We start from the raw sequence: 20,498 nt of genomic DNA, 5'->3' as shown, positions 1-20,498 counted from the left end.
GCCTCCGACCCGCGCCCCGGGCGGCGGTGGGAACTGTCGCTGCCGCTTCTCTCCTGCGGGGTCAGGCGGGGTGGGGGGCGGGCGAGAAGCGGGTTCCCAGGGCCAGGTGTCCCCTGTGAGGGTGGGGACGGCTCAGAGGTTTAAGTCAAATTAAGTTTCTCCTGTGTTTATGATTCCTTTACATTCTTCTTCTTCTTACTATTATTTGCAGCGAAAATGTAATTCACATTCTGAACGCAGGTGAAACGTACTCACATTCCTTTTAAAATTTGAATTGGTTCGCCTGCATTATGATAGGGCCACCAGTGACCTCCCTCCAACTGTATCCTTTGGTTAAGACTGGCTCTTGGGACTTTCCTTGGTTTGGCTGACGGTGCTGACCTGGGTAATGCCCCTGTGTCCTAGGGAAGAAAGATGAGAGGCCCTGCCCTCAGAGGCTGGTAAGGGAAGATGGACTTGTGAATAAGGAAGCAAAATCTCTTACGGCCTCCAGGAGTAAGTTTGAAGCAGAATCTTAAAAAGAGTGAGAGGTGGGGAACGTCTGAGGCGCTAGAAGCCCTGTGGTCTGAAGCAGAGAGGGAGCAATTGGCCTTGGAGGAGATGAGAGGGGACAGAGGAAGGGTCTAGATCAGTGCTGATCGACAGAAATAGAATGGGTGGGGCATATGTCATTTCAAGTATTTTAGTAGCCATATTTTTAAAAGTTTATGCCCATTGATCAGTTAACACCTGTGTGAAGTGACCTATGTAGAGAGTTGTTCTTTACAGCCTCTATTACAATAGCAGAAGATTGGAAACTCCTTAAATGTCCATAAATAGGGGGACCTAAAAGTTTAACAGCTTATGGTGCATCTATACAATGGAATGCAAAGAGCAGTAAGAAGAATGAAGAAGCTCTTAACGTGCTAACATGGAAAGATCTCTAGGGTACATGACATGAGAAAGGCAAGATGCTGAAGAGTGTGTGAAAGGTGTTACCTTGTGTGTAAAAATGCCTCTGGAAGGATACGGGAGAAGCTAATGACACCGATTGCATTTGGGAAGGAAAGGTAGTGGGGGGGGGGCGTAAGAGGAAGCGTTTCAAGTTTTTCTAAATTTGAACCAGTAAACATTATACCTATTCAAACAATAGGATGTAAAATTGGATACATCTCAATCCTTAAGAAGAATGTATGGCAAGAGGCTCTGAGGCCCAGAAATGAAATGGTGTCAGTGGGAAAGGAGGATAGGGGCATATTTGAAAGTGATTTAGGGGGCACCTGGGTGGCTCAATCAGTTAAGCTTTTGACACTTGATCTCAGCTCAGGGAGAGTTGAAAATTGAGGATCAGAAGAAGCATAGCCTAGAGATAGGCATGGGAGTCATATTTGCAGCTGGTGAGTTGGAGCTTTGACCTGGGTGGGGCCCCGAGCTGAGCGTAGCCACCGCTTAGGAGTCTCTCTCTCCCTCTTCCTCTGCCCCCCGCCCCCGTGTGCTTGCTCTTTCTCTCTCAAAAAAAAATAAATAAATAAAGCGGAAGAGACTGAATGGGGCACTATGCTCCTTCTTTTTATTTTGGGGGGTGTTAAATGAATGCTGCCCCCATGACCAAGTCTCTCCCTAGGGCTTCAAGGATCATCCCCAGGTCTGAAGGGAAAAACAAGTACAATAGCATCTAAAACAAAAGCCCACTGGGCGCCACAGACAAGCAGACGCGGAAGTTGTCCTTCTTTTTTGAAAGCAGCAGTTCCCTCTGGAGGCGAAAATGTATCTTGTCCCCGCATTTTAGGATTCTACCGGACTTCCTGCTTTTCCTGACCTGTAAGAATAATAGTGCTTTGCTGCTGTAGACAGTGGAGCAAAAGTTTTCTGCAACAAAGGCATTAGAAATCATTTCCAAGGCCTCAAGGCAGCTATGTGGGTGACAAGGGCGGGCAACTGTATCTTTAAGCATTTTCATCGGCATTCTCCTAAAAATTCAGTCTTTAATTCCTCCCTGGTAGATGGAGAATCTTAGGATGTGTTTTCGCAGAGTTTCTCATTTTTCTCCAGATAGTCTCCTTTCTAATTTGATCAAGGATGTTTATCACAAAGTCAGTGACACACGCCCTCCAGTGGTATAAGCACAGCCTCCTCTTTCTTCAAATATTCTCCAGGGGCTTCACTCACTCCTAAGGCTGGTTTTTCCTCATTTTTTAAAAGATTTTGTTTATTTATTTGAGAGAGAGAGATAGAGATAGCAGAGATAGCGAGAGACCCCGAGTGGGGAAGAGAGGGAGAAGCAGGCTCCCCACTGAGCAAGGAGCCCGATGTGGGGCTCCATCCCAGGACGCTGGGATTATGACCTGAGCCGAAGGCAGATGCTTAACCAACTGAGCCACCCAGGCGCCCCGCCCTCCTTTTTTTTTTTAATTTTTAAATTTTTATTTATTTGACAGAGAGAGAGAGATAGCAAGAGCAGGAACACAAGCTGGGGGAGTGGGAGAGGGAGAAGCAGGCTTCCCGCCGAGCAGGGAGCCCGATGCGGGGCTCGATCCCAGGACCTTGGGATCATGACCCCAGCCGAAGGCAGACGCTTAATGACTGAGCTGAGCCACACAGGCCCCCCCCCCCCCGCCCACCTTTTTTAAAGCTGTGCTCAGTACCTCTTGGTATTCTCCACCTCTTCTAGATATATAAAAGCTTGCTCCACGTCCTTCAAGGCCTGGCTCTGCCCTCACCTCCTCCATAAAGCTTTCCCTGCTGTTGTCCGTATAGCTCTTTTTCTTCTCTGAACTGCCCTTACGGTTTCGACCGGAACCTCTCTGTAAAGGATGGCAGGGCAACAGCAACAACAGGAGCAAAAACAATGTGTGCATCTTCACCAGTGAAATTGAAAACTACTCAAGGTCAGAAATCATGTTTACTCTTCCTACGGTGTATTCTTACCAAATTCCCTAAGACACTAGTCCGTGCTTATTGCATCCTTTCTATTCATTCCTAGAAGCAGGCAACCATATTTGGGAATAACAGCTTACATTGGGAAACGCAAAATAGAGTTTAAACGTTTGAAGACCCCAGGGACCTGGAGGATGGACTTTTCCAAGGTAAAAAACGTAAGTGTGTATAAACGATGAACCTTGGTCCTCACACCAAGAGTTCTTCCTATAACAGCTAGAAACCTCGGGTCTTTAGTTTTGCTTGGCATTCTTCTTTGGTTTAATAGCCCAATGAAAGTTTTTACCTTGCACCATGTGAGAGATGGGAAATCAAGAGTATGCTAATGTAAGCAACAGAGTCAACATGAGGCTGGGTGATTTTTTTAAAATGTCACCTGGGTATCTACTTATACAACAATTCTGCCTTTGCAGGATGAGGGGAGGAGGTGGGAGGAGGAATGAAAACAAGGAAATAGAGAAAAGGCACCCCATTTGTTTAAATGGAAAATTCCATGTTCAGGCTTGTGTCATGAAGTAAGCAATTGAAAGTAGGTCCTTACTGGTAGATGGAGAGGTGTAGCTGATGAGGTTCATGTTCCCATGTCTCCTGTTCTGTCTAGAGAGACCCCACAAGGCTTTGGAGATTGGAAGCCTCTCTGGGAGTTTGGGATCATTTTGGTCTGTGACCTTTGGGCCTTTTCAAGTGTTTATCTCCTACTCTTCTCCTCTCATCCTGAATTAGAAGTGCATTGGCCTCCAGGGAAGTAGGGCAGGGTCCGTGTTTGCTGGGACATTTAGTATTTCAAAGACTTGAAACCTGACTGTGTCAGGTACACAGATTAAACAAACACGGGTCCCCCTTCCCCCTCAAACCTAGTGTTTTTTGCAGGGTTGTTGTTGCTTTGTGTTTATTAGGCTGTGTTTGTTATCAGTACCCTGTAGTCCCTCAGTCACAAATTTTTTTAAACCACTTCTATTTATTGCAGGGTTCCTCCAGAGCAGCTGCTTACAATGAGAAATCACCAGGTAGGATCACCTCACTCCTGTTTCCGAGGATCTCTGCTCAGATCTTTCCTCCAAGGAGAAAGGGGAATATAGAAGCAAAATGTCTCCCCCCTCCCCAGGTGCTCAGGTGTGTGACTGCATGGCACTGGGGGACCCAGTGGCATGTGTCACAAAGGAGACTGCTTAAGGGGCAGTGGGACAGCAGCACCCCCACTGATCCTTGCCTTTGCCCACACGATGTGAGAATCTTCGGACCACAGCCCTGGAGCTGATATTGGCCAGAAGAGGTGACCCACTGATTGTCCCTTTGCTTAGCAAGGGTTGTATGAGCCAAATGGAACCTACCTGATCATAGGAGTGGCCAACTTGAGATTTTTTCAGCCAAAGCGCAGGCCAACTGATTTGTCTATCCATGTGCTGCTTCTTTTAGGTCATTAAGGCCTCCAGAGATCTTTCTAGGTGACTCAGATTAAAAATGGACTTTGAAGTACTGTGTCATTAATTACGCCATTTTATCGATTTTAGGACTCACAGTTTTTTCACATCTCTGAAATAGGGCTACTCCCTATCAGTCCGTAGAGTGCCATGGTTTAATTGGCATCATTTTTCCTTTCGCGGTGGCATATAATAACAATGCCCTAAGCTCCGTGAAATACAGTGTCACAGGTTGGGCTCCCCAGGAAGCAGAAAGTGACCTGGAGTTAGGGGTGCACAAGGTTTATCGTGAAAGGACAAGAGAAGAAACCAGATTGGGTAGGCGGAGCCGTCAGACTATAATGAAAACCTGACAAAGCTCTGCCAGCCTCAGAGCGCTCATTTTGGGTGCCCCACGTTGAACATAAATGGCCTTGCTCAGCCACTGATGGGTGCCACCCCTGAGGTTAGTGAGCGTGACCTTGGCTGGAAAGCTGAAATGGATCCCGAGTGGCTAACCATTAGACACTGTTGCCTAGCCTTTTTGCCCCTTCATAACTGCCTTGAAAGGGGGGTGTCTGAGCAGCACATGTTGTCCGCCACATACAATAAAAATAACTTTTAGTCAGTTTTAATTCCACCAGATTCGTGCCATGGAACTAGAATATGATGAAGAATTATTTACTGCAGCACCATCAGTGCTTCCCACACTTGCTGGACCATGCCCTCACAGCAGCATCCTCAATCAGTGACTGATGGCAATTGGATAAATAGGCCCCAATTTCTTTCACCCCGCTGGAGGTATAGCTATGAGACACGTGATCTGCACTGCCCCCTAGTGGGGCTAAGCTTCATTTGCTTTGTAACACACCTTTTATTCATTTTCTGCCTCGGTCCTGTCTCACTTTCCCGCTCTGCCCTCCTCTCCTCACCCACCCCTGGTGTTTTCTAGGATCGCCTCCCAGATAAACTGGTACTCAGATCCTCGTCTCAGAGTCTGCTTCCAAAAGAACCCCAAACTGAAACACTGGCAAAAGCAAACAAGTTAGGAATTAAAGCCTCCATATATATTTGACTCATAATTACGTCCTTTCCAGCACCTGGGCCTTAAGCGTGGATGTTCCCAGAGTCACCATGTTTACAGAGGTTTTAAAAATCTGTGAGTCCCCACAAACCTAGTTTTCTCGCCACCATCACTGTGGTGTAGTAGCTACCATTTAGTAGGTACTGTGTGCCAGGCACAAAACTAAGCACTTTACAGGTGACCTACCATGAAAAGCTCTTGTATATCCTTGGCCTAATTACATGTCTGGTTGAAAAGGAGGATAAGGAAGGGGGCCAGAGCGAGAGGAAGTTCATCTCACTTTTGCGCATGGGAAACTCAGTCTCCTAGTGTGGGGTCGAATTACATCCTTTTCAAAGGAACCCAGGCTCATTTCTTTAATCTTCTTTACGTTACAGAGCCTGCCACGCCTGAAGAAGACCACAGCTGGCAAATTCCCATTAGTCACAATGACTTCACAATTGTGAAAACTAATGAAAGTCAGCTGTGTGAGGTCCTTCAGAAGAAATTTGACTGTATCTGTACCCTGGTCTCTCCATCCCTGGAGGGTAACGGTGAGTCTCAGCAAGTCTTCAGAGAAATGCTAATTCCTGGGATCGAGTTATCGGTTTGGAAGGACGACCTCACCAGACATGCCATTGATGCTGTGGTGAATGCAGCCAATGAAGACCTTATTCATGGGGGAGGCCTGGCCCGGGCCCTGGTGAATGCTGGCGGCTCTGAAATCCAAGAGGAGAGCAGAAGATTAGTTTTCAGAATGGGTAAAATACCAACTGGCAAAATAGTTACCACAAAAGCAGGGAGACTTCCCTGCAAATTAATTATCCATGCTGTTGGGCCTAGGTGGACAGCAAAATATTATCAGACATGTACCTCTAAGCTGCAAGAGGCCATTATAAATATTCTGGATTATGTTACCTTTATCAATCCAGACATTGAGACGGTAGCAATTCCAGCCCTGAGCTCTGGGATTTTCCAGTTCCCTCTGGACTTGTGTACACAGATCATTGTGGAAACTATCAGCTTTTATTACCGAGGGAGGCAACCGGCCACTAATTTGAAAGAAATTCACCTGGTAAGCAATGATCATCCTACTGTTGTTGCCTTTAAAAATGCTTCAGAAGCAATCCTAAGGATGAACAAGCTGGGATCCTGCATGAGTCAAGAAGCCACCCCTCCTTTCAAGACAATTATCGTGAACGGTGTGACTCTCCAGATTGTCCTGGGCTACATTCAACTGCAGGAGGTAAGTCTTTGTTTCTATTCTCTTGCACTGCCAAAGGAGATCCCTGAGCTGTTTATTACCTATCAAGTAGTTTTAAAAATATATATGCTATTTCGGATACTATTTAAAAAGCATCTTGTTAAGGCTAAGAGTATGGACTTCAGAGACAGACCATCTGGATTTGAACGCTAGCTTTGCCATTTGCTAACTGGGTGATCTCAATCAAGTTATTTTATCTTTCGGACCTTGGTCTCCTAATCTGTAAAATGAGAATAATAATAGCACTTATATCAAAGAGCTGGAATCAATACACATGAAATGTTTAGAATAGAGCTTGGCACATGATAACTATTTATGATTATTATTGCCATTATTCTTAGGCACCAGGAGGAAATAGAACGAGCTCTGATTCCAAGGAACTTAAAATCGATTAGACTTCGTTTATGTAAGAAAAAATTCTCGATTTGAAAAATCCCACCGGGGAAACAAACCATCTGAACATTTGTGAAGCTACCTATCAAGAGTAAATAAAAAAGTCTTAATACAAAATGAATTCATAATATTTAAGAGTATGTAAATTTATGACAAGAGTGTAGGGCAGTGGACCAAGAAAGATTAATTCAGAAGACAGGAGGAGTTTTGAATCTGATCTCAAGTTATGATTGGTATGAACTGGGTGGTTAGTATGACTTGATCAGAGAGACATAGAAGTGGTGAGAGCCTGAAAATCACAGACTGGACCAGTCAGGAGATCTAAGTGGAGCTCTAAGTTGTATACTTAGTATACCACTCTCTGTCAGCGGTTGGAGAGAATACAAGGGGTAACTTAGCAATTAGCCAGTGCTTGTGGGGCGCCAAAGCCAGGGCCCTGGCAAGGAGGGGAGGGAATCAGGGTAACAGTGAACTTGGGTATTTCTGGGTTGGTGCAGCTCCCCTGCTAGGCAGAGCACCTTAAGGCTGGGGATCATGGCTTATTCATTTTGTATATTATTCACTTTGTAGCCCCAGGGCTCAGTCTGGGCATGCATCTGGGTTTTCAGCAAATTATTGATGCCAAAGTGAAGGGGGCAGCAGGGAAGAGAAAGAATATAAGGCTTTATTCTTTTTATTTCTGGATCAGGGATGTCACACTTAAGTTTCTCCTATGGCCACAATCAAATAGACTTAATCATAAGTGAAAAAATATCATTTCTTTTCTTTTCTTTTTTTAACATTTTATTTATTTATTTGAGAGAGAGAGAGAGGGAGCGGGCGTGCGTGGGCACACACAAGCAGGGGGAGGGAGAAGCAGACTCCCCACTGAGCAGGGAGCCCAACGTGGGGCTCAATCCCAAGACCCTGGGATCATGACCTGAGCCGAAGACAGACGCTTAACCATCTGAGCCACCCAGGCACCCCAAAATACCACTTATTTTCTACAAGACAATTAGAGAAGAAGACTAGGGGACCCCACATGATGAAACATTTATTCAATAAGTCATTAATATGCCACTTTAAAATTAAAGTGGAAACATCCTAGTTGAATAACTTACCCTTTAAACTTCTGTTATATTTCTTTATTGCCAGCAACATTAAGAACCTTAAAATTTTTCAAGGGCGCCAATGCTCCCAAATTGGAAATTCTGATTGCGCTTTCAAAGTGAAGCATTCATTAATGTCCATTAGAAGTACCTGGGTTGCCTGCAAAAGGAACCAAAGCCATCAGGATGATTTAGGGGTGTTTGAGCACTGGGCAGGAGCAGAAGGATACCGTCCCCTATAGCCCAGGTCTGAGGGCTAACTAAGGGTGATGACTGAAAACAGAGCCCATGGCTCCCTGCTCAGCGGGGGTCTGCTTCTCCCTCTGACCCTCTTCCCTCTCGTGCTCTCTGTCTCTCATTCTCTCTCTCTCAAATAAATAAATAAAATCTTAAAAAAAAAAAAACAAAACACAGCCCATGTGTATGCAGTCCTTTTCCGAAGAGACAGATGAAGAACTGGTGAAAGTGGTTGCCAGCAGGACAGGTGGGTGCATGGGCCATCCAAGGAACCCCGCAAGAGGGAGGCCTATTTCCACTGAAGACTTTTTTGTCTCGTTTGTATTTTCTTTAACCATGTACTCCTTTCTTTAAGAAGAAAAGCATTAGGAGGTAGAAGTTTCCCAAGAAATTGTATTTCCGCTCTCTTTAAAACAAAACAGAAAATTCACACAGAAATAGCAAAAAGTGATGGCAGTGGGGCAGGGCATGAAACCATGTACTGATAAAGGATAAAACAAATCACAGGGAATGCTCCAAATCTGGGAATATGGGGGTATAAGGCAGCAAGGGGCTGACAGACGTTTGCAGTCAGAACTGTATCATCTACACACTTTACCTAATTTCTGAATAGGACAAATGATTCACGGCAATCAAAGGAATTCTGAGTTTCTATCCACCGTTAATTGATATCCTATGCGAAACAAACACACAAACAAAAGATGTCTTGTGAATTTAAGATCTTCAAAACCATTTTTCCCCAAAGCTCCTCAGCAAACTAAAGATTTAAGAAAAAGTAACTTAACAAGGAATCCTGTCTTTTTTTTTTTTTTCCTTTTCAGACAGATGTAATTGTTAATTCGGTAAATCCACACAATGGTCTTGGATTTGGACCTGTGTCGATATCAATTCTACAACAAGCAGGAGATGAAATAAAATCGGAATTTAATAAAAAAATTACTGAGGTACAAGATTCTCAGTTCGTACTGGTCACAAAAGGATTTAAATTGTCCTGTCGATATGTATACCATGTGTTGTGGCATTTAAGATGTTACAAACTGACTAAGGTGAGTTCATAATAAGTTTATCTTTATGTAGTTCCATAGTGTACATAGTCTTTGTTGAATTTCCATCATGTCATTACATTTATGAAATATTGGTAAGTGGGATAGTCCTCATTTTCTACCACTCTGAAATGCAGAAAAAAGTGTTGTTGTCACAAGTTGTCTTAGGAAATTTAATTTTAAATATTACCTAACCCATGTCTAAATTGTAAGCTGGCATACTGCAAACAGACCTGGACAGAGTGGCCTCCCTCAGCCTGCACACCTGTTTACCTCACCCCTCTGTGACCCTGTTGGCCTTTCCCTAAACGGGCCTGGAATTCAGCCTCTCCATATTTCCCTCCATCAATTAAGTGCCAGGAGGATCTGGGATTTCCCTTCCAGTATTATTCCAGGTAAATCTATTACCTGTGGTGTCTTCCCACCAATGCCTGAGGTAGAGATTGGCAGATTGGCTTTCTGGCCAACTCTTCACCTAAGACACATAAAATATACACATTAAAGAGTGGGGGGACCCACTCAAATGTGGAGAGAGGGAAACAGTCCCCTTCTCTGCCTTTGTTTATCTTTATTTTGTCACCATTTCTGGTCCTTCTTTGACTAAGAGCCCTCTAATCCCAAACCGGTCCTCTAGTCACTATCTACCCCCCAGTTTTCCAAGGCCCTTCCACAGACGACCTTCCTGTACTTCAGTTTGGATGTTGAAATGTTGATGGAAAGTTTAAATCTGCCAAATATATTAGCACTTCTCGAGAAAAAATTACATAGAACGTTAGGACATATCTTAAAGATGTTGGATAAAGCTGCCTATGGATTTTTCCCTCTGTCTCCTTTATTAAACTTCCAAGAGCTCTTTGTTTCAACCTGGAAGTGGCAGGTAAATGGGATAAACTGATGGTTGGCTCTCTGACCTGGGGAGATGTATAAACTGGGAGAAATCATGGCACCCAAACAGACCCCTCAGTGATTTCTGTTTCTCATCATCTAACCTTAAGGCTGTCATGGGTTCTCCACGGAGTGGAGCCTTTCCTGCTCTCTAAGGAGGCATGGCCATGACCCCGAGGGAGAGTAGAGGTTGGCATTGTAAGATATGGGCAGGATCAAAGGGTGAGTGAAGTTTTATTTTGACTCAAAGGCTGATCTGTTTTTCCTACAGATACTGAGAACTGCAGTGAAGCAATGTTTGGAGAAATGCCTTGAACTAAATAAAACTTCTATTTCCTTTCCTGCCCTTGGGACTGGAAACATTGGTATACAGAGCAGTATAGCAGCCGAGATTATGTTTGATGAAGTTTTAACTTTTGCCAAATGCCATTTGAAAAAACAATTAACTGTAAAGTTTGTGATCTTTCCAGAAGAACTGGAGACATACATGGTAAGTTAATATTTTAGAAATGTCCTATAGTTCATTCATTCAGTCATTCATTCAGTAACATCATGTAAGACATGAGCTAAGCCCTGTACAGCACAGTGATGTTCTAACTTGGTGAATTTAATTGTTTTTTAATTGCCCACCTCTGACCAAGTAAAGCCTGTCATTAAAGTGCCATGTTACCCTGCTACCTAACTTCCCGCTTTTCCTTTGTTGGCCTTTATTCTCCCCCTGCTCCTGAAAGGTAAGCAACCTTTTAGTTTCAGTCTGGGGTCCTCTGCCCCTCGCTCTTCTCTCCTGCTCTGAGAACACAAGTATTCTTACAGTTTCTGCAAAGTCCTGTCTTCTGAGCCACCTTCAGACCCATACACCTAACCCTCTCTCATTTCCACTTGGTTATCCGATTGTCATCTTAAATCCAGCATATTTAAAACAAATTCCTTGTCTTCTCCTCTCCAATTGGTCAACTTCTTGGGGCAAGTTAATATACTTTTCTGTGCTTTAATTTCCTCATCTTTAAAGTGGGATAACAGGGGAGCCTGACTGGCTCAGTCAGTAGAGCACACAATGTTTGATCTCGGGGTTGTGAGTTTGAGCCCCACTTGGGGCGTAGAGCTTATTTGAAAAAAAAAAAAGTAAAATAAAGGGAGGATAATAACTACCATCCTCTGGAGCTGTTGTGAGCGTTAAATGAGTTAATACACATAAAACACTTAGAACAGTACCGGGCACACAGGGAAGCCCTCCATGAAGGCTAGTTGTTCTATCAGCTGTCATGAACTGTAATTCACAGAGTGCTGACCTGAAGACGAAACCAAGTGACTCGTTTGTTATCTTTTCTTCCCAATTAGATTATTAATTCTTTCACAGCAGAGGTATCTTTGACTACTTTTGCCATGTCCCCGGTACTGTCCCCAAATTCAATCAATTGTTTAACTTCTCTGCAGGTGACCCCGAGGGAAGTCAGTTGTGGTCTGATACAAAAGGGAGGGACGAGTGTGTAGGGGAGTGTGTCCGTGTGTCTGAGTGCAGAGATCTGTGTGTCCAGCTTCTTTAGTTTTCACTTCACCTCAGCTTTTTGTTTTATTTATTTATTTATCTGTTTGTTTTTAAAGATTTTATTTATTTATTTGACAGAGAGAGACAGCGAGAGAGGGAACACAAGCAGGGGGAGTGGGAGAGGGAGAAGTAGGCTTCCCGTGGAGCAGGGAGCCTGATGTGGGGCTCGATCCCAGGACCCTGGGATCATGACCTGAGCTGAAGGCAGACACTTAACGACCAGGCCACCCAGGTGCCCCTCAGCTTTTTTAGAGTGGGCAGATTAAGCTGAGTTTCTAACATGTGAGAAGGTCCCTGATATATTCAGCATAATTAGTATATAGTGCTGTGCTGTTCTGCCTATAAAGTACCATCTCTGAACTTTATTCTTGCTTAGCTGGGACTTCGAGAAGGGGCTGTCATGATGTTAAGGAAGAATAAAAAAGGAAAAGAAATAAGATACAGCAACTTAAAATGGATTTTCAAGACAGGTTTCTGATTCTGCCAATGGCAACATCCAAGTGCTAGCACAAGCTCCCAAGCACGGGTCTGGGTTTTGGGTAGAAAGGGCCTTGCTTGGTGCCTGGCAGACAGAGTGGCTCTGAACACACTAGTCCTCTGACTGCTCGCTCTTCTACCTCACAGCCTGTCTCCAGGTGGGTGGTTGCCATTTTCTCTCTCCCTACAAGAAAACAAACTCATACTTGTTCTAGCTTCCTCTTTTTCTGCAACAAGTGTTAAGGTTCTTACTCCTTTTGCTGCTTGACTAGGCACAGGGAGGTTTGTAGCGTTTGTTGATATTCATTGTTGACATCTCTGAAGGTGCAGTTGGGAAGAGATGCCCACTGTGAGCTCTCATTAGCAAATGTCAACCAGCTCCAGGACACCAGTGTGTCTCTTCCACAGCTGACCTGCAAGCCAGTTACCCAGTGAAGGAGCTCACCTTTCAGATACAGTGAATCATCCTGTCTTGCAAATGAAGTTCCCCCTAAAGCAGAGCTCGATCGATGGGCCCAGATAGATGCCCCTAGCACATCCCTGAACAGCTCAGGAAGTACCATCTTCCTACAAGGGGAATGAACTGCACCTAGAAAAGAAGGTTCTTTCTCTTCAATACACAAACAAAAATGAATGTGGCAGTTAAAAAAAATAGGTCAACCACAATCTGAGGGCTCCCCTAGGGGATAATAATAAAGACAGCTGCCATATATTGCATCAACCAGGTACTGTGCTAAGGAGAAACTGTAGAACAATCTTTTCAAGTGCATTTCTGTTTATTAATTACAAGAGCATCTGCCTATTTTTGGCCACAGCCTTGGTTCAATGCCTAATATGCAATAATCAGAGCATTAATGTTTGTGGAATGAATGGTTACATTTTGCCTTGGGATATACATATACATTCTTTTTTTTTTTTTTTTATACCAGGTTTTGGTTTTCCTTTCGGTTTTTCTATGCTGGTTTCCCCTAGGTGTTCTAATAGATCGTGGTATGACACAATTTGGTGCTGTGATTGCTGTTTCCTAGGACTTTCCAAAAGGCTGCTATGGATTTGTGGCAGTGGGGATGGGGATTGACAGAGTGGATGAGGCCAAGTGTGGTTTATGCAGGTAAGAAGAGGGATTTTGATGACAATGGCTAAAAGCCCCACTTACGACTCTGCTCTGTTTTGCTTCTTATAGGCTTTCAGCGCTGAAATGGCAAAGAGAAAATCCAAGCTACGTGATTTCAATAATTACAGTGGTGAGTAAGAAATTCACCGGCCTAGAAGTAGAGTCCACCCACCAGGGGCTCATCCTGTTCTTCATCATTTTAACTAACAGAAGGGACAAGAAGAAGAAATAAGCCAAATAGATTTTCTCCTGTTCGGATACTAACCAGCTCGGTATCTGAACATGATTCTATTTTTGCCCAGTCCAGTTTCATGATATGAATACAGAGAGGCTAAGCCAGTGTGGGTAGTTCCTTCATAGATAGCTCTCTATAATTTTTCTCTAAGAAAAATTCTGCCCTTCAATAAGCTGACTAAGCCAGTTACTCTTTCTACTCTGAATGGGGTCACATCTAAATGGGGTTACTCATTAGCCATTATAGAAAACACATCTCAGTCATACCAGATAATAATAAATGGATTTACCTAATGCTACCCAAACCTGAGAATCACTAGGATCATGACAGAAACTTTAAACAAATAAACAAACAAAAATATGTATGGCCCCCAATTCTACATATTCTGACTCAGGAGCTCTGGATCAGGGCCAAGTATGCATATTTTTCAGGAGCTCCTAGTCAGTTTTGCTACTGAACTAGGATTGTAGATCACTGGACTTAACTCACCCTGGTTGATATTGGAGAAAGACTGACTGTGTCGTATAACTCCTTTCCTTTAGTGGAGTTTGAATTGATGGAGTTGAAATGGCCTCATGACAACTGGGACGTATATACTTCTGAAATAGTCTTTTGATCTACAGTTTTCTATAAATGTTAAAAACACTAGACACTCAACGAGCAATAGAAACTGTTAGGGTATTTCCCATGAGGGTCACAATGATTTGCTTATACACTTTAACAGAAGAGCTCATGTGTGGATGTGCTGTGGTCCAGTGGTGTTGGAAATGAAGGAGGGGGTACTTGAAGAGCTGTGGTTTGTGACTGTGCCTCTTATGAACCTATTTATTTATCTGTAAAAGGAGGATAATGACAGACTTTTGTCAGGATAATTGGAGATTATGTACGTCAAAATGTTCTGTAAATTGCAAAGCATTAAACGAAGTCCAAAGAATAATGAATGAGAGGCTGGACAAACTACCTAGAGGGTCCAGAGGAGGGGGAGAGTCCTTCTGACCTGAAGGGGTTGAGAATGGCTTCCTGGACGAGTGGTTCTTAGTTGGGCTTTGAGGATGGCAGGTTTTCAATGACTAGAGCTGGTGGGGTGGGGCACCCAAGGCAAAAAAATGCAGAGAAGCAAACAAATGCAGTGCATATGTGGGGAACAAGACTGAATCTAAGGAAGGTAGATAGGAGGCTTACGTGAGGACAGTATGAAAAAGGAACATACAAATGTCTCTATGTTATTAGTCTGAATAATAGGGCCAGGCATTACCATTTACTTCAGTCATTTTTAAGGACATCTGTAAAAGAATTATAATTATAGTGCAAGACAATAATTGACATTAATAATGGCTAATGGTGATGATCTCAGATTATCAAGGAAAAGTTAAACTATTTAGGAAGGCAGGGAAGTGTGTTTTCATTAGAAATATTTAACTAATAAATATTTACCTAATAAACTAGTAATTTAGCTCATAAATATTTAACTAATGCATTTGGTGCTAGAAGTGTATCCTTTAGTGATCTGAACAATTAGTTACCCAGAAGAACAACTTTTCCCCCCCTGGTAATATGGATAAATGAAGTATCACCATGTATTGCTTCTATTTTCTCCTAAAAAGTAATATAAACTCCCAGGCAGAACAAGGGTTAAAAAACAAACAAACAAAATCCCTATGCCTCCAATTTAAGAACACGTGTCACTTCTATTGTCCAAAACATTGGCTTTTTTTTTTTTTTTTTTTTAACTCAGACCCTCTCTTACTTCTGGGTCTCCCCTGGTACTGTTTCATAGTTCCTCGTACCACCCAACTATTCCATCGGGGGGAAAGATGCTAATTACCACTGCTAACCTCAGATCCCTTACAGGGAGGCAGAATTATGTGAGTACTAGAGTCAGATTGCCCACACCTACTAGTCCTATAACCATGGGCAAGTTACTTAATAACTCTGAATAAGTTTCCTCATTTGTAAAATGGGGCTGTTGATAGTACTTATAAGGTTGTGAGGAGTGAACAGAATAATTTATGTGAAGCACTTAGAACAGTGCCTAGAACATAGTAGTTGCTCAATTTACTTTTCCCCTTCAAGATATGTTTCTGAGATTCATCCAAATAGCTAAAATTCACTCCTTTTCATTGCTATAAGAATATTCCATTGCTGAAGGACATTTGGGTCATTTCCAGGTTTTTGCTGTTACAAAGGAGAAGGTGAACTTTCTTATACATATCTCCTGATACACACATACAAAAATTTCTTTACAAAATATAATTGTGGGAGTAGTTTTTCCAGTTTTATATCCATCATAAATATATACAGGAGTTCCAGTTACTCTATATCCTTCCCAACACTTAATATTGTCAGACTTATTGTTTGCCAATCTGGTGGATAATTTTTCATCTCCCTGATTGCCAGCGAAGATGAGCATCTTTTCACACATATCTGGACCATTTGTGTTTCCTTTTCTGTGAAATGTTTTGCCCAGCTGAGTACTAGGTTCTTCCTTTTTCTTGATAATTTGAGAGAATTCTTTATATATTCTAGATACGGCCTCGCCTATGAATTTCCTCTCATCTAGTCCATTGCCCTCCAACTTTTTTTGTTTTTTGCAATTTGGGTTGAGAGTTATCCTAATCCATCAGAGATTCTACTTTTTAATATATATCTTTGCTCCTTATGGAGGGGGATTGTAGAAAAGGGTACATGTGGGTGGGTTGGAATCAAGTTCCCTGACCTTTTCTGCTGGGATATACCATGTCAAGCAGTAGAAGCTGCTAAGCTCCAAATTCTGTGGAGGTGTAAAATGTCCTGTTACATACAGATAAGATATCAAAAGGAATTCCAGGTAGTAGAGTTATGGGTATATCTTCCTTTCATTAAACTTGAATAATTTTCTAATTTATCAAAAATAAATGTATTATTTTTATAATCAGAAATACATATTTTTCAAAAGGAATTTTCATTCTTTAAGCTGTATGGCTTTCAGAGATGTTTGATTTCAAACTTGGTAGTAGCAAGAGGTTGAGGAAAATCTCAGTCAGTGGGACATAAAGGCATACCTCGTTTTATTGTACTTTGTTTTATCGTGCTTCACAGATACTGCCTTTTTTTTTTTTTTTACGATTTGAAGGTTTGTGGCAACCCTACATCAAGCAAGTCAATTGGTGCCATTTTTCCAACAGCCATTTGCTCACTTCGTGTCTCTATATCACATTTTGGTGATTCTCACAATATTTCAATCTTTTTCATTATTATTGTATTTGTTATGCTGATCTGTGATCAGTGATTATAACTTGCAGAAAGCTCAGATGATAGCATTTTTTAGCAACAAAGTGTTTTTAAATTAAGGTAGGTACATTGTTTTTTAGACATAATATTATTGCATGCTTCCTAGACTACAGTATAGTGTAGATACAACTTTTATATGCACTAGGAAACCAAAAAATTCATTTGACTTGTTTTATTGCAATATTTACTTTATTGTGGTGGTCTGGAACCCGACCTCCGTATCTGAGGTATAATAGTGGGTTAATATCCAGGGTGATATCACAAGATTAACTCATCTGTGAACTGACAAATGCAACATAGCAGGGGCAAGGCATGATAAAACCAACCCCTTACGGGCTAAACTCTGCTCTAAAGGAGACTGTAAACCATATGTTTAGATTTCCTTCATATCTAGCACAGCAATCAGAGATAGGCACTTAATTGAAGCTGCTGCTGCAACAATGGTCATAATGTCCTCGGGGCAAATATTGGCCTTGGTGTTTTGTTCTGCTCGGGTTTAAAACCCACCTGCCTTCTGTGGATGTTTATGACAGTCTTTTCAGTCCCCCAGTTGACCAGAGAGGAGAAAAGAGAAAATGGGCTCAAAGCTAAATCTCCTGCCATCAGTCTGATGGGATCCAACCTGGAAAAGATGAAGGAGGCCCAAGCGTGGATCCAAAGGATACTGACCCCCCAGGACCACCATATCATTGAGAACAATCATATCATCTACCTTGGGAAAAAGGAACATGACATTTTGACTCGGCTTCAGAATACCTTAAGGGTCTCTATCTCAGAGACTATCAGTCTGGAAAAGGCAATTTTAGAGATGAAAGGAGCCCAAGCTGACGTCATTGAGGTCGTTATGAACATTGAACTTATGCTGTGTGAAGTTCAGGAGGAGATGGCAAGAAAAAAGGAGCTAGCCCTTTGGAGCTTGTTAGGTGAGTAACTTTAAGTTGGAAAGTCAGCTCTTGCAACTATTCCTTATGGGTGTGAGTGCATCTGTATGTATGTGGGTCAGAGATAGCATGGAAAAGAGAGCTAATCATGCTGGTTCTGTGTTAAGCCATAACCTCTTATAACCGTTTTTTGGCTGTCTTTCTACCAGCAGGGTTAATTAGTAAATGAACACACACACACAACGCACACACGCACGTGCACACACATGACTGGATTTACTTATGATGAAATGGATTGCCCAAGAGGCAATTAAATGGAAAGCCTCCAGCAACGCAAGCCCAGGTTCTGGGGGAAAAAGTACATCCCTAATTCTACAAATGGAGCATTCAAATATAGACACATTCCACCTGGTTAATTCATTTATTTGAGTTTTCTTGCATTTACGTATTTGTTGCTGGCAGCATTAGGAACCTTAAAATTACTTTGAGCTCTCTCACCAAAGTAAACCATTCATGCTGTGAAGTAACTCAAGTATCTCCCATTCAATGGGGCAAAAATTCATCACGATGACTGGGAATTTGGGTCTGGAGAGGTCCTTTTAACATGGTCCTAGAGCTAACTAGGAAGAGTACAGTGTTGTAAATGCCACCTTGGGAAATAGAAGCTTATTTCATTTATTTACTGGACTGATGTATATTGTATCCATGATATGTGCCAAGCATGTGGTGGGTGCTGGGGATACAATAATAAGATGGACATTGTTTCCATTCAAAATCTAATTGAGGATACTGAGAAGCAAGCAAGTTAATTATGAAAGAGGAGGGTGAAAATGCTCTGTGGGAGCACCTCGGACAGGCACTGTGATGTTGCGATTTAGAATATATATGTTTCTTTTTTTTTTTTTAAAGATTTATTTATTTGAGAGAGCGAGAATGGGGGAGAGAGTACTTGAGAGGGGAAGAGGGTCAGAGGGAGAAGCAGGCTCCTCGCCGAGCAGGGAGCCCGATGCGGGACTCGATCCCGGGACTCCAGGATCATGACCTGAGCCGAAGGCAGTCGCTTAACCAACTGAGCCACCCAGGCGCCCATATATGTTTCATCATTCAGATGATCAAAACATTTGTCACATATATTTGGCCTTCGTCCACATTTCTGGCTTTCAGCACTCAAAGCCCTTGGATTTCCTGAGTGTTGAGAGTGATAAAGATGTCTTTTGTTACATTAAGGAGGTGACTTTGGAAAGCGCCTAAGGATGGGGACTGGTCACCAGGAGATCCAACTTGTGATTGGAGGATTGGAACTTTCGGTATCCCCCAGCCCAACCTCTGGGGAGGGCGCTGGATGTTGAATCAGTTGCCAATGGTCAATGATTTAGTCAGCTGTGACTAGGTAACGGACCTCCATAAAAACCCAGAAGGACAGGTTCAGAGAACTTCCAGGTTGGTCAGTACATGGAGAGCTAGGGAGTGTGGCTTGCTGGGAGAGAGCATGGAAGCTCCGCACCCTTTCCCCCTTCCTTCCTTGCCTTATGCATCTTTTCAGTCTGGCTGTTCCTGAGTAATACACCTGTATAATAAACCAGTAATCTAGTAAGTAAAATGTTCCACTGAGTTCTGTGAGCTGCTCTAGCAAATTAATTGAACCCGAGGAGGAGATCATGGGAACCTCTGACTTATAGTCAGCTACTCAAAAGTATAGGTAACAACCTGAACTTGCAAATGGTGTTTGAAATCCAAGGAGCAGGTCATTGGAACCTTCAGTTTGTAGCTAGTCAGCCAGAAGCACAGGTAACAGCCTGGCTTTCGACTGGTATCTGAAGTGTGTGTGTGTGTGTGTGTGTGTGTGTGTGTGTGTGTGTGTGTGTGCGTGCGCGCGCGTGTGTGTTGGGGAGCAGTCTTATAGGACTGAACTCTTAACCTATGGAATCTGATGCTATCCTTGGGTAGATAGTAGCAGAATTGCTTGATTGTATATATGGGAAACCCTCCTACACACACAGACATTGGAATCGGGTCTCAGAATACCAATTTAGACACCTAACCCAGACTTGGGAGGTCAAGGGGAGACTTCTCAGAGGAGGTGTCATAAATGGAGAATGAAGAATAGGTAGAAATTAGTAAGGTAAAGAAACTTTCAGGCAATCAGACCATGGCAGGGTCTAGATTATGAAAGACTATAAATCACATGAGAGTTCAGAGTTTTTCTTGAAACAAGGGAGAGCCTTGAAGGATTTTAACAAAGATAAGGTCAGTTTCACTGTAACGTTGATGGGTTTGGTACAAAAATTCAGATGCAAATTTTCAAAGGACACCTCATTTTTACTTTGTGTTTGTAAAAATAATTCAGGTAGACATGGTCAAAGTGAGTGGGAGTTTACAATAAGTGTTGTATCCACATTCCCTAGAAAACCCAGTATCAAAAAACATGGACAAAAATAATACACAAGAGGGGCTCCTGGGTGGCTCAGTCGGTTAAGCATCTACCTTCGGCTCAGGTCATGATCCCTGGGTTCTGGGATCGAGTCCCACATCGGGCTCCCTGCTCAATGGGAAACCTGCTTCTCCTTCTGCCCCTCCCCCCCCCAAGCTTTCTCTCCCTTTCTCACACACATTCTCTCTCTCAAATAAGTAAATAAAAAAATCTTTAAAAAATTAAAAACATAGGGACTCCTGGGTGGCTCAGTTG

General features: G+C 42.7%; 1 protein-coding gene and 1 long non-coding RNA gene across 12 annotated transcripts in view; one reads left to right on the top strand and one right to left on the bottom strand.

Annotated features, from left to right (window-relative positions):
* Positions 1 to 20,498, top strand: part of PARP9 (poly(ADP-ribose) polymerase family member 9) — a 29,038-nt gene that overhangs the window by 127 nt on the left and 8,413 nt on the right. The window contains exons 1-10 of one of the 11 annotated variants that reach the window (XM_073894288.1): positions 112 to 322; positions 820 to 1,049; positions 2,651 to 2,867; positions 2,963 to 3,074; positions 3,884 to 3,923; positions 5,778 to 6,625; positions 9,183 to 9,407; positions 10,561 to 10,779; positions 13,496 to 13,556; positions 17,474 to 17,854. In XM_073894288.1, the coding sequence (XP_073750389.1) occupies positions 3,051 to 3,074; positions 3,884 to 3,923; positions 5,778 to 6,625; positions 9,183 to 9,407; positions 10,561 to 10,779; positions 13,496 to 13,556; positions 17,474 to 17,854 (1,798 nt within the window). In that variant the 5' untranslated portion in view covers positions 112 to 322; positions 820 to 1,049; positions 2,651 to 2,867; positions 2,963 to 3,050. Of the gene's footprint in view, positions 1 to 111; positions 1,050 to 1,523; positions 1,801 to 2,650; positions 2,868 to 2,962; positions 3,075 to 3,883; positions 3,924 to 3,987; positions 4,190 to 4,960; positions 5,118 to 5,777; positions 6,626 to 9,182; positions 9,408 to 10,560; positions 10,780 to 13,495; positions 13,557 to 17,473; positions 17,855 to 20,498 lie in introns of those variants that run through there. The other 10 variants (XM_025875228.2, XM_025875173.2, XM_073894296.1 and 7 more) reach the window with 10 other exon arrangements.
* Positions 8,150 to 20,498, bottom strand: part of LOC141373084 (uncharacterized) — a 33,301-nt gene continuing 20,952 nt past the window's right edge. Inside the window, exons 2-3 of the long non-coding RNA XR_012378721.1 lie at positions 8,960 to 9,034; positions 8,150 to 8,284 (exon numbers count right to left, since the gene is read on the bottom strand). This is a non-coding gene — a long non-coding RNA (uncharacterized lncRNA). The remainder of the gene's footprint in view (positions 8,285 to 8,959; positions 9,035 to 20,498) is intronic.

The sequence above is a fragment of the Callorhinus ursinus genome, unplaced genomic scaffold (genome assembly GCF_003265705.2).
Source record: "Callorhinus ursinus isolate GAN/ISIS: 27379988/994484 unplaced genomic scaffold, GSC_fseal_2.0 scaffold1, whole genome shotgun sequence".
NCBI classification, from domain to species: Eukaryota; Metazoa; Chordata; class Mammalia; order Carnivora; family Otariidae; genus Callorhinus; species Callorhinus ursinus.
The sequence above is the reverse complement of the archived record's forward strand: the minus strand, read 5'-3'. Positions and strand labels throughout refer to the sequence as shown.